The sequence below is a fragment of the Ovis canadensis genome, chromosome 12 (assembly GCF_042477335.2).
Source record: "Ovis canadensis isolate MfBH-ARS-UI-01 breed Bighorn chromosome 12, ARS-UI_OviCan_v2, whole genome shotgun sequence".
Lineage (NCBI taxonomy): Eukaryota > Metazoa > Chordata > Mammalia > Artiodactyla > Bovidae > Ovis > Ovis canadensis.
Window position 1 is genome coordinate 82,912,859 of NC_091256.1, and position 12,971 is coordinate 82,925,829.

Genomic DNA, 12,971 nt, shown 5'->3' on the forward strand with positions numbered 1-12,971 from the left:
TCCAGTCCACTCACCCCTGCGAAGTCAGAGTCTGGCACGTTTCTTCTGCATCTTGCAAACCTTCTTAAAAAAAGAAGCTGCGTCTTTCCAACTTCATCTTTCAAGTTGTTTTGCCTCACTGCCTGATGGTTGGGACCTGAGCCACATTCCTGTGCTGCAAAGGAGGTCAAGGAGGCAAGCTTCCTCACAGGAAATTGCTCAGATTTTATAAGGGTGTTCCAAAGTGCTGAGCAGCCAGGAAACGGCACCTGAGCACTGACTATCGTGTTACCTTCCCTGACAACCCAGAGTGTGTACATATTCTCCCCACCCAGCGCCATTACTCCTTCCCTGTAGTCTCACTTTCTTGAAGGCATTTATCACAACTTGTATTCTATACTTATCCTGGAGCCAGAGTCTAAGGTCTAAGGAGTTGTATTCAAGCAAGTGTGACTCAAACAGCCAAAATAACTTAAACATGTATTTTAGTCTTTTTTAGAAGTTAAATTTTATTGGAGTATAGTTGCTTTACAATGTGGTGTTAGTGTCTGCTTTATAGTAAAGTGACTCCATTGTGTGTGTACACATATCCACTCTTCAGATTTACCCCTTTCTAGGTCACCACAGGGCACTGAGTAGGGTTCCCTGGGCTCTACAGTAGGTTCTCCCTGTGCTTAGTTGCTCAGTCGTGTCTGACTCTTTGAGACCCTGTGGACTGTAGCCCGCCAGGCTCCTCTGTCCATGGGGATTCTCCAGGCAAGAGTACTGGAGTGGGATGCCATGCCCTCCTTCAGGGGATTTTCCCAACCCAGGGATTGAACCCAGGCCTCTTGCAGGCAGATTCTTTACCCTCTGACCCACCAGGTGAGCCCGGTTCTCATCAGTTGTTGTATGCATAGTAGTGCATATGTGTCGATCCCAATTTCCCAATTTGTCCCATCCCTCCTGTCCCCCTTTGTAACCATGTTTGTTCTCTACATCTGTGACTCTACTTCTGCTTTGCAAACAAGTTCATCAGTACCATTTTTCTAGATTCCACATATAAGCGATATTAAACAATACTTGTTTTTCTCTTTCTGACTTACTTTACTCTGTATAACAATTTCTCGGTCCGTCCACATGTCTGCAAATGGCACTATTTCATCCCTTTTTATGGCTAAGTAATATTCCATTGCATACATACCACATCTTCTTTATCCATTCCTCTGCTGATGGACATTTAGGTTGCTTCCATGTCCTTGCTGTTGTAAATAGTGCTGTGGTGCATGCATGCTTTTGAATTATGGTTTTCTCCAGATACACTCCTAGAAATGGGATTGCTGAGTCATAATGGTAGTTCTGTTTATGTTTTTTTTCAAGAATCTTCATACTGTTCTCCGTGGTGGTTGTAACCAATTTACATTCCTGCCAACAGTGCAAGAGTGTTCCCTTTTCTCCACATCCTCTCCAGCATTTATTGTTTGTAGATTTTTTGATGATGGCCATTTTGACTGGTATGAGGTGATACATCATTGTAGTTTTGATTTGCATTTCTCTAATAATTAGTGATGTTGAACATCTTTTCATGTGTCTGTTGGCCATCTGTATGTCTTCTTTGGTGAAATGTCTATTTAGGTTTGTATCCATTTTGTGATTGGGTTGTTTGTTGTTCTGATATCGAGCTGCATGAGCTGTTTGTGTGTTGGAGATAATTCACTTGTCAGTTGCTTCCTTTGCAAATATTTTCTCCCATTCTGAGGTTTATGGTTTCCTTGCTGTGGGAAAGCTTTTAATTAAGTCCAATTTGTTAATTTTTGTTTTTATTTTCATTATTTTAGAAGGTGGCTTGGAAAAGGTCTTGCTGTGTTTTATGTCAAAGAGTGTTCTGCCTATATTTTCCTCTGAGAGATTTTTAGTATCCAGCCTGACATTTTGGTCTTTAATCCATTTTGATAAACATGTATTCTAGTCTTTAACATAGGTCTCTTGGGTGAATAAAAGCATCAGTTCCCATTGAACTGTTCTTTCCTCTAATTCTCCGCAGTCCCACTTAAGTGGGCTGCTTTGGCTTTTCTTTATAAATTTCACCTTGGGCTCTCCCTTCAAGTGTTTTCTGCCTATTCTCTTATTTAGCATCATAAATATTCAGAATGGTCTGAGAGAGACATGTTTCTGGCAGTGAGTGGAGGCGGGGGAAGTTAGGAGGCGAAGTCTATCGGGACAACTGGGAACATGCACACAGTGGGCATTTTGGGTCACTGCTGTGATGACCTCCAGATTATGTTTTAGGAGGACAAGGACGACATCTGTTTTATTTGCAGCTAAAGTAAAATCTGACAAAAATATAGTCAGTTAACATTTGTTTTCTGGGAGAAAAGAAAAGTACAGGAAGTGAGTTATAGACAAGGAGGTATACAGCTCAGAGCAAGGGCTCCTGGCCTAGTGGAGGGTAGGGGTTGAGTGCAAGGAAGTAAGGGCTAGTTTGAGAAGGCATCTTGGAGAGGCGAGGCCAACGCAGAATCTTAAAAAGCAAGAATCCACCAGGCAATGGAGGAGGTGAGGTTGGAGAAGAATATTCCAGATAGAAATGAGCACAAGCACAGACAAAGGTCAAAATGGGTTACTATGCTGTTGCTAAATGCAAAGCAGAACGGTCAGGAGGTGAGGCTGGAGAGGCTGAAGCAGGTATGAAGGGCCTTGCCTGCCAGGCCAGTGAGGCTGGAGTCTTGTCCTTGGGTGATGGAGCCACAGTGGGTGGGTGAGGTGGGGAGTCCCCCTTGAATTTTCATTTTAGAGATTATTGGGTGTCAGTGTGAGGCTGGATCCGAAAGAGGCAAAAGAAAATATAGCGAGAACAGTTGTGAAGCAATAACTGTAGGCCAGCAAACAGGGCAGCAGTAGACAGGAGGGATACGGAATAGTAGAAATAGTTTTAAGGCATTATTTGGAGGTTCAGCTGGCACACTGGCTGGGCGACTGGATGGGGAAAGTGAGGGGGAATGCACAGTGTCCAAGCTCTGGCATTGATGCTTACGTCACTCCTCGAGGGAGAACACACATGGGGCGTCATGGGCTGGCGGTGGTGGAGAGTGGAGACCTCCCATTCAGTTTTGGTGAAGTGTACTTGAAGGTACCTGCGGGACTTCTGTGCTTAGATATTCAGCAGGTACTTGGACAGAGGAGTCTTCAGGGAGATGAGGAGTTCAAGGATGCTGTGGAGTGCCCTGGAAGTGACTGCTGTTCTCAGCGGAGATTTGGCCCTGCTGACATTCAGTTCTCTTCCCATCTCCCTTGGTATCTAACCTCTGATCTCTTCTCCAAGTGCTTGGCAGGCTGCTCTTCCTCCTCCCTAAAATGTGATGTTCCCAGGGAATTTCAATACTCAAGTCCTCTCTTGTGCATCCATCAAAGCTTTCTCTGCAGCCCAGAATTCTTATGTAAGGTGAAGGCCCAGGTCTGCAACCACTTTCAAGAGAAAAGAGTTTGTTGCAGCGTGGACTGATTGTCCAAGGGCCTCCACAAAGGGTTCGTGGCACTCTGTCCCATTTGTGTGTGTTCAAGATAGGTGCTGGGAATGGAGCCTGTGGCTGTTTCTTGTTTCTCTGAAATCATCACGTTTGGAGGCCAAGCGTCAGAATTCAGATCTGTCGAGGTGTATGAGTGTGTACTTCTCTTCCATACCCTCCTTGAATCCTGCATGCACCCGGCTCAAGGTTGTTAACTCCTCGTTTATGCCTGCTGTGTCAGTTTCATTGGGAACTGAATCAGGCCAAAGTGGAATAAAAATTTAAACCTTGATACAGAATAAAAATGACTGTTTGGATCATAAAAATGGAAAAATAATTTCCGTGGATCGATTTCCTTACAACAAAATTCATAACTCTTATTTTGTGAGAAAGATGTGCTTTTTATGATAGAATACCTTGTTCTGTGTTCACTGTTTCAATGATGAAGGAACTCATAAGTAAACCATGCCATAAGTTATACTTTTTATGTAGAGAAGTTGGTTAAAACACAAAATCACTGTTTTGATAAATTCACGTTGAAATGTTTTTCACATCAAAGGCTTCAAACTAGTCACAGCAGTGTGCTCTCCTGTTCTTCAGAACACAAGGATGACTTTGGACCAGATGAGAAACACTGCAGACTGGCACCCAGAACCACCAGCATCCAGCTACGCAGTCTAGAGAAAAACTTGCTGACTGCCTGAGCAGATGGGCTGACCGCCAGCTGCACCCGAGTTTACCAGCACCTGTATGGTGCTTCTCTACCAGATTTCTTCTGTGAACTCAGGTCTTTGAATTTAACCCTTTGGGAAGATTTATGTAGTATGAGTCTTTGGTATCTTGAAATTTTCACAGGGAGAGAGGAAGAAAGTTCCAACTATTCCAGAAGCCACTAGTATCAATCATGCTGCTTCTGTGAGGTCAACCGATCAAGATTTGTAAGGTATGTGGTCATCACTTGAGCGTGTGCTTGCCCGTACACACTCAAGGGAGCCAGCCTAGTGTGGGTAGTGCTCAACGGCATGACAAAAGTGAAGGCCCAGGAAAACTGGGTAGTTTTGGGTTAAGCTCAGGCTTATCAAGAGTCTAGGTGTCCTTGGTTGCTCAGGCGGTAAAGAGTCTGCCTGCAGTGTGGGAGACCCAGGTTCAAACCCTGGTTCGGGAAGATCCCCTGAAGAAAGGAATGGCAACCCACTCCAGTATTCTTGCCTAGAAAGTCCCATGGATGGGAGCCTGGCAGGTTACGGTCCATGTGGTTGCAAAGGTCAGACATGACTGAGTGACTTCACTTCAGGCTTATCAAGAGTCAGGGCTTCCTGACTTGGTGGCTCGGTTGCTAAAGAATCCACCTGCCAATGCAGGAGACGCTGATTTGATCCCTGGGTCAGGAAGATCCCCTGAAGAAAGAAATGGCAAGCCACTCCAGTATTCTTGCCTGGGAAATCCCACGGACAGAGGAGCCTGGCAGACTCCAGTCCATGGGGTTGCAAAAGTCGGACACGACTAAACTACTACCATCATGTCAAGAGTCAGGAGACTTTGTATAGACTTGTATTTACACTCTCAGACCCATACAGATAGATACAGAAGAACATGTTCTTTCTGTTCTTCACAAAGTACTCAGGACTTTGACAAGAAACATGATAAGTTTACATAAATGCCAATTTTCAAACCAATTTATGAACTCAAAATTCTACTCAAAAAGAAAAAGAGACACTCTTCTTAGCCATCAATGTCAGATGGGAGTTCTGATTTCCAGAGGAAATTGTAATGGTGTTCTCCCTAGGTTTTAATTCCTCTTATCCATATATGACATTTTCTCCATCATATACTAAATTCTGCCCATCCTAATATTAATTTACTATAATTACCAAAATACCTCTAAACTATGTTTAAACATGTATGTATATATTAAGTTGAATCTTATGAAATTGCTAATATTTGATCATTTTGTTTGTAAATAGTTTTTTCATGTGCTTTGACCTAATATGAACTTTAGCTGGATGGCTGTATCTCCTTATGCATATATACTGTGCAGTGTTTTCTGCTTTACTTCAGCAGGAAGAACGAAAATACTTACTCTATTCACAAGTTCTTATGCAGCCTTGCAAAACTGTGCTTGCTGACTACTGGTAAATTTCATGAAAATATTAAAAGTGTAGTAGCTTCCACAATACAGTATTTAACCCAAAAAAGTTTGATTCAAACTGGGTATACTGACTTTGAAGTACACTATCCATCTACTTGGGCTTCCCTGGAGGCATAGGTAAAAAAATCTGCCTGCCAAGCAGGAGACACAGGTTCAATTCCTGGGTTGGAAAGATCCCCTGCAGGAGGAAATAGCAACCCACTCCAGCATTCTTGCCTGGAGAATTCCACAAACAGAGGAGCCCAGTGGGCTGTAGTCCACAGGGTCACAAAAAGTCGGACATGACATAGTGACTAAATAATAACCACCACCCATCTACTTAACTGAAATAGCCCATCCTAAAAGATAGCTTTTGTAGGTTTAAGGTCAGTTCTAGAATCCACAGGCCAAATATAAAAATACCAAAGCACTTTCGACTGAAAGTCCTATTAATACATGTGTGTCCTCAAAGACATTTAATATTATAGAAGGCTGAGACCCTGAGACCCCACACTAAGCACCAGTTAAAGAGGTATGCTTCAGTCCTGACATTTAAGGAAGTTAACGTCTTTCAAAAGATATAAAAATATAAATAATGAGAAGATAGTCTGAGTATTATAAGTTTCAAACTGGGACAATAAAATGTAAAAAGAAGACAGCACTTGAGAAGCCTTAAAATGACTTCACACGTTAAGGACAAAAAGCCAAGTTCAAATATGCACTGAGCCCAGACTCAGTCACTACATTAACCACAGGTTCTGGATTCAAGGAGTCCTTTTATCCCCCCGGAAGCAATGATTAGAGATCCTCCAGGTCAGTTAAGTCCACAGCCACTTTCAAGAAGAGGGTGTCATCCTTAATGTAGGTGTTCTTGGCATTCTCCAGAGTGGAATGAGCCACAAAGCGAGGACAGCCGGAGGCGATGTTCACCTCCCCGTCGGGTCTCTTAAAGCTGCTGCTGTTGGGGTCGGCCTTGAAGGTCTCCATAATGTGGTTCTTTTTGCCACTCTGGTCCAGAAGCATCAGGGTCACCCTCTGCCTGAACGGCCACTGCAACAGTGAGTCAAACTCTCCTCGCATCACCACAAAGTACAACGACAAGTGCGTCCCCTTCCCAGACCCGTCCCCGTTCAGGTAGGCTCGAGCGCAGAGGCGGTAGCCACACCGGCTGGTGTAGAAGGGTTGGCTGCAGATGGAGACTGTGTGTCCGTCCAGCGCCTCCTTCTTCTTGAGCTTATAGTCTGTCACCTTCCAGATGAGCTTTCCATTATAGCAGGCGCTTTCTAGCAGTTTAAATCGCTCTTCATTTTTATTCAGCTGTGCTTTATGAATATTAATGTGGGCATCATGTTTGTTAGTCTCCCCTTCCAAAACAACTGCAAAGAAGAAAAGATTCTGAAGGCCTTAAAGCTGTCTTTCAAATATGCCCAAAGTGAAATTTGGTTATCCAAAGAGAATCAACAGAATTCTGACATTCCCAAGACGAACTGAGTTCAATGTCCACCAATGTGACATCCATATTAATAATACTGATTCTGTGATTCTCATGTCTTGGAAAGACTGGCCCCAAGAAAACCCCAATGCGTCCTCTTAAACGGAAGCTCCCTGAAGTGTAGAGAAGACCCACTCAGCATGCGTCTAGCAGACTTTGGTATGGTAAGCCCCACTAGGTTCTAACTGGGATGCTTTTAAACAGCCAAACGTGTCTGCTTTTCTATACTTGAAACAATGTTCCCCACCACATCTTTCTCCTAGCCTTCTCATTGTCTGCTCTCCTTAACAAACCATCATTCCCTATTCTTGGAATTTCCTGGCCCATTTCCACCCTGTCCTTGTTCCAGTTCCCACTCAGGGCCCTTTATCGTTTTTGTCTGAGTGGCCAGAACCTCATGTTGTTCTGTTTCACAAATACCAGACTCAGTACTGTTGACCCCGGATGGCTGTGCCTGTCCATTGGCCCGTTTGCTTGTTTTTGTGAACACATGCAGAAGTCATGAAGCACCAGAAGAGAAGCAGAAAACATTAGACATACCTAGTCTTTGGTCATTGGTTTCCAGCAGGGTGATTTTCTGTTTCATTGTATCAATTGCTTCCACCAAAGGCCTCAGATCAAATTTACTCTGTTGCTGGTTAGCCATTTGTAATAACTGACGCACCTGAACTTCTAGCCAAGCGGACTTGTCAATGTGACTGGCAAGAACCTTTCAGTACAAATGGATCATCATGTCAAAAAATGTGAATGATTCTTTGAGATCACATTTTTCAACTCAAACATTTCACCTTGAATTAACCAATTAAGGCAGTGAAAAAATGCACGGTTCAGAAGAGAGAGGATAGGATGTCAGAGAGATGAATCACCTAATACTTTCCTCCCTGCTCCGCAGTATCTCGGCTCCTGTTTCAAATCTTTGAACTGTTCTTCACCTGAATCTTACTTCTCCCTTGGATTTTCTCCTCTTGGTTCTTCAACCTATCTTTATACTTATGTTCTCCCTGTCTTTCCTCTTGCCTTATCACTTCCTTCTCCGTCACAATGCTTCTGATTGACTCCCACTCTGCAAGAGGGCAGAGGATGTGCTGGAAGAAGGCCCATCTGTTCTGATCTGAGCACATCAGGTGGCACTCAGTGCCCCAAGATAAGGCCTGAACATTTGGTTGCTCTCTTTAGATGGAAGGGATTAAATAAAACTATACTTCTCCTGCCCTCAGTGCCTTCACTCTTGACTGGTTTTTGTGCTAGAAAAAGGTCAGAATTAAGATAATAACAATTGATGGATTTCCTTTTTGTTATACACAAACACTCACACACATACATACAGTATGTGGACAAAGTATGGAAATGATATGGCCTACATTTTCTGGTATAATCCTCAAAAAGATTGCCCATATCACATTATGAAGTATTTTGCACTATAAATTGTATAGTCACAATAAAGACATTATTCTTTAGAAATCTGTTTATGGTTATTTAACATTCATGATTTACAAAGTAATTTTTGCTCTATTTTAGTGATGTGTAAAGCATTTTCTTCCCAAAGGAATTAATAGTTTCACTTTGTTGGCTGCAAAATGCAGAACTACAGATGCGCTCAATAAATCTGAAGTCAAGTGACTAATATTGGGTCAATAATGACAACCCTCATTGCCATAAATTGTGTAAAAGTACTGTACCAGTGCAAATGTGTACTGACATGGCTACGTGTACCGGGTTATGTAAAAGATCTCTATTCTTAGGAAATACATTGTGAAGTATGTAGGGGTAAAGGGCTATAATAGACGGCTTACTCTTAAAGGGTTCAGAAAGAACACCCACAGAGAGAGAGAGAGAGGGAGAGAGAGAGAGAGAGGGGGAGGGAGGGAGAGAGAGAGAGAGAGAGAGAGAGAAAGAGAGAGAGAGAGAGAGAGAGAGACAGGATGGGGGCTAAGGACAGGGCTGGGATGAGGCGGGGGAGACAGGATGAAGGAAGCAACCAGACAGAACACTCGAGTGAATCTGGGTGCAGAACACACAGGTGTTCCTTGTACTCTCTCAGCTTTGCACATTTGAAATCATCTCCATTTAAAAAGTTAGTTTTTCCATTTTAAAAGTTAGTTAAAAAGCTAACTGGCTGTGAGGTGATATCTTAGTTATAAATAGAAAGGCCATTTCTCACCTGCATATTTGAGAGGAAGCTTCCATTTTTGCCAAACAACTGTACAAATTGCTTGAACTCCTTTTCAAATTTCTTTACCGTTTCTGCTAGCTGCTGGATTTTGCTTTCTTTTTGTTCTAGGCTCTTGTATAAGTCAGAAATCTAATAACAGGAATATGAATGAAGTCATTTAAATGCATGCAGACAAGTTAAAATAATTTGAATAAAGTTCTAGGAAAATACTACAGGTAAGAAAGTATTTTAAGGACAAATATATACACATATTTATAGAAAATATTTACAGGTCGATTGCTATATAATTCTAAGAAAATGTTTGAAGGTACTTCCAAAAAAGAGAGATCCACAGATTTCTCGCCAGCCTTTGCTGTGTGTAACCCACTTTGAGGGATCATCTCAAGCTAGTGACATCACTTGACTAAATTTGCTGAACTGGTTCTTGTCTTTCATTTAGTACGCACTTACTAAACAACCAGGACTTCCCTGTAGCTCAAATGGTAAAGAATCTGCCTGCAATGCAGGAGACCTGGGTTCAAACCCTGTGTTGGGGAGATCCTCCAGAGAAGGGAATGGCAACCCACTCCAGTATTCTTGCCTGGAGGATCCCATGGACAGGGGAGCCTGGTGGGCTACAGTCCATGGGGTTGCAAAGATTCGGACATGACTGAGCAACTAACTACTACTGCTAAACAACCCCAGAGTTGGGATCATCACACCATATTAGATGCTGTATGCACGGTGTCAACAGCAACAGCTGCAATTTCCTATCCAATTATTACATTCATTAGCTCTTTTAATCCTCAAAGAACCCCATGAGTTGGAGACAATGGTCAGCCTCATTTTATAGATAAGGAAACAGAGGCAGAGAGTTTAACCTGCCTAGAATACTGCTGGCAAGTGGTAGGCAAAACACACCACCTCTCAGGATTTGTAATCCCTTTGAGGGAAATAACTAAAAATGTTTGAGTGATCCTAGACAACCTTCTCTTACTCCTTCATCCATTCAATCAGCAATACCTGCCAACTTTAACTCCTGACACAAAACAAAACAACTCTTACAACCACTTCTCACTGTATCTTGTTTCAGCCTGGACTGCTTCTCACCTGGGCTGCTATGATAGCTTCTTAGCCAGTCATACACTGTCCCTCACACACACACACCTGACCCTCACTACAACCCCATTTTACAAATGAGGACATTGTGGAAGAGAGAGGTTAAGTACCTTGCCCAAACTCATATAAGCTGAAGCAGGTCTCAAACCCAGGCATTCTGGCTCCAGGGCCCTCCCTCAACAACGGCCAGGCTCTTCTGCTACACTGTCTAGTCTGCAGCGTCTTTCTGCCTGCTTCTCTGTCTTCGTTCTCATCTCTCCTTCTATCCATCTTCCATGCTACCACCAGCTGTCTTATTCTTAACCAAACAATTAACTGGCCAAGTATCTTCCTATTTAAAAATACCTGTTAACTCCTTATACCGGCAAACATTAGTTTCAACTCTGGCCCTTAAATCCTTTCTGAAATAGGGCAGAATATGAATAAATTTTTAAAATCATTGAATGTATAGTTTTCGAAACTTCTTGGCTTACATGGAAGGCCATTTCAGTCTGGACCTAGCACACCTAGCCTCCAGCCTTTCCCTCTCTTACACTCTGGTGTCTCTCCACCCCCTGAACCCCATTTCCTTGAACCATCATGTCTCTCTGCCTTCACATAAACTTTCCCCTTCTGGACCATCCTCTTTCTACAACATTTTAACTGATAGACCTTCTCTTTCTTCAAGTCAGTGCAGCTCGGATGTGTTACCTTGAAAAGCCTTCCACCTTCCCACAGGGCAACCTGCTCCAGCCTCTGTACCCCAACACAGGGCACCCCCATCTCATGTGCTATGGGGACAGCACCTTGTACAGTTACATTTTGGTGAGATCTTCAAGGGTAGGTACTGGGTCTCCCCTGACCCAGTGTCCACGCAACTAGCCTTGTACCTGACACCTGCCGCGTGTTTGTTGAATGAACGGATAGGTGAAGGAGGCAACTGTTACAGAAAGAACTTAGGAATGGCTCGAGACAGCATGCCTTCTACCACAGTTACAGTTTAATCAGGCTTTCTATTTTTCTCCACCATCTGACCCTGAAACTCATATACCTACTTTAATATGGAATCAGACAACATAAAATAATCTAGCAGTAAAATTCAGCGCCCTCTATGCAGATGGATGGTTTCCTTCCCTACCAGGGTTTTAAAAGTCTGATCCTCTGTGATGCCCTAACAAGATGATGAACTGTTGGAATAATGACTGAACAGAATCAGCATTGGATGCGGTCCACTATGAGTATACCAGGGACTACGGCTTGCATTTGCATACATAATTTCTTTTTTATTTATTTATTTTTATTTTTTATTTTTTTTTTTAGTTTTTTATTTTTTAAATTTTAAAATCTTTAATTCTTACATGCATTCCCAAACATCACAATTCAGTGAAATAAATATGTACGTATGCATTGATTAGGTTGCAAAGTTAGTAAGCTAAGACTTATTACAAAATGTATAATACCCACAGTGCCCAGAACAGATAGTCAAATGTTGTTTCAGGGTAATACTGATTTCATTTAAAAACACCAAACACCTACTAGGTTTCTACTAGGGAATAACCAAGAGGTGTGTGGGTAGGCTGCAGAGAGGCAGTGTGGAGTACCCTCGGGAACACTGGACTGACAATCAGGGGACATGGGTTTGAGATTGAATTCTGCCCCTTAAAGTCATAAACACACCAAAATTTCTTTGAATTTAGTTATTTCATCTGTTGGTTGAGGGGGCTGGACCCAAAGATCTCAAAGGCACTTTCTATTTTGATGTGCTCTAATCCTAGGAGTCTGTCTGGTGACTTAGTAGAAAAACATCTACCTCCAGTAGACTTCCGCTTAAAACAGAGGAGACTATAAAAATGCCAACAAGTACAAATCCCAGCAATTCTGATGCCTCCCTTTATAGTTGAACCCTTGATTACCTGCTCCTCTAATTGGAAGTTCTTTTCTAAAACCAGAAGCATGTGGTCCCGTAAGGCCAAATGCTCATGTTCCTGCAGGTTCCCCCGTTTATCCTTTAAGACAAAGAGAAACGTGAGTCAGATTGTTGAAAGGCTTCCAACAGGGTGGTGGCAGGACATTCTGCTAAAGCAGAACTTCAACAACTTTGCTGACTTGTCTCAAGGTGGGTTTCAGGGAAAAGGATCCCTCCCAGGCCCCTTTTACATCTTTACGATTCTTTGGTACCCAGAAGACACAGAGAGTCAGGCCACCGTCAAAATTCTCAGTGCTGCTTTCCTTCCTTGCCCTGTGCTGTGTTCAGACATTCAGTCGTGTCTGACTCTTTATGACCCCATGGACAGAGGAGCCAGGCGGGCTAGCTGTCCATGGGACTCTCCAGGCAAGAACACTGGAGTGGGTTGCCATTTCCTCCTCCAGGGATCTTCCCAACCCAGGAATTGAACCCAAGTCCTTGTATCTTCTGCACCGGCAGGCAGGTTCATTACTGCTAGTGCCACCTGGGAAGCCTCTCCTTGCTCTAGGAGCATATGATTGAGGGCTAAGTGTAGTTATAATCACCTCTCAACTATTCCCATATAAAACCTATCTCTTTGGTAGTGGGTTACCTCCTGATCAGCCTACCAAGCAAACTTCTCTACCACTTTTTATCACTGTCTTGCTATTATGGGCAGAAGGTGAACCGAA

The 12,971-nt window shown here is 42.9% G+C and overlaps 1 protein-coding gene across 4 annotated transcripts in view; it reads right to left on the minus strand.

Moving 5' to 3' along the window:
• Positions 1–462: 462 nt before the first annotated feature.
• Positions 463–12,971, minus strand: part of TRAF5 (TNF receptor associated factor 5) — a 50,908-nt gene continuing 38,399 nt past the window's right edge. For all 4 annotated transcript variants that reach the window (XM_069544229.1, XM_069544230.1, XM_069544228.1 and 1 more), the window contains 4 exons: positions 12,248–12,340; positions 9,246–9,386; positions 7,625–7,793; positions 463–6,968 (listed from right to left, as the gene is read on the minus strand). In XM_069544229.1, the coding sequence (XP_069400330.1) occupies positions 6,391–6,968; positions 7,625–7,793; positions 9,246–9,386; positions 12,248–12,340 (981 nt within the window). In that variant the 3' untranslated portion in view covers positions 463–6,390. The remainder of the gene's footprint in view (positions 6,969–7,624; positions 7,794–9,245; positions 9,387–12,247; positions 12,341–12,971) is intronic.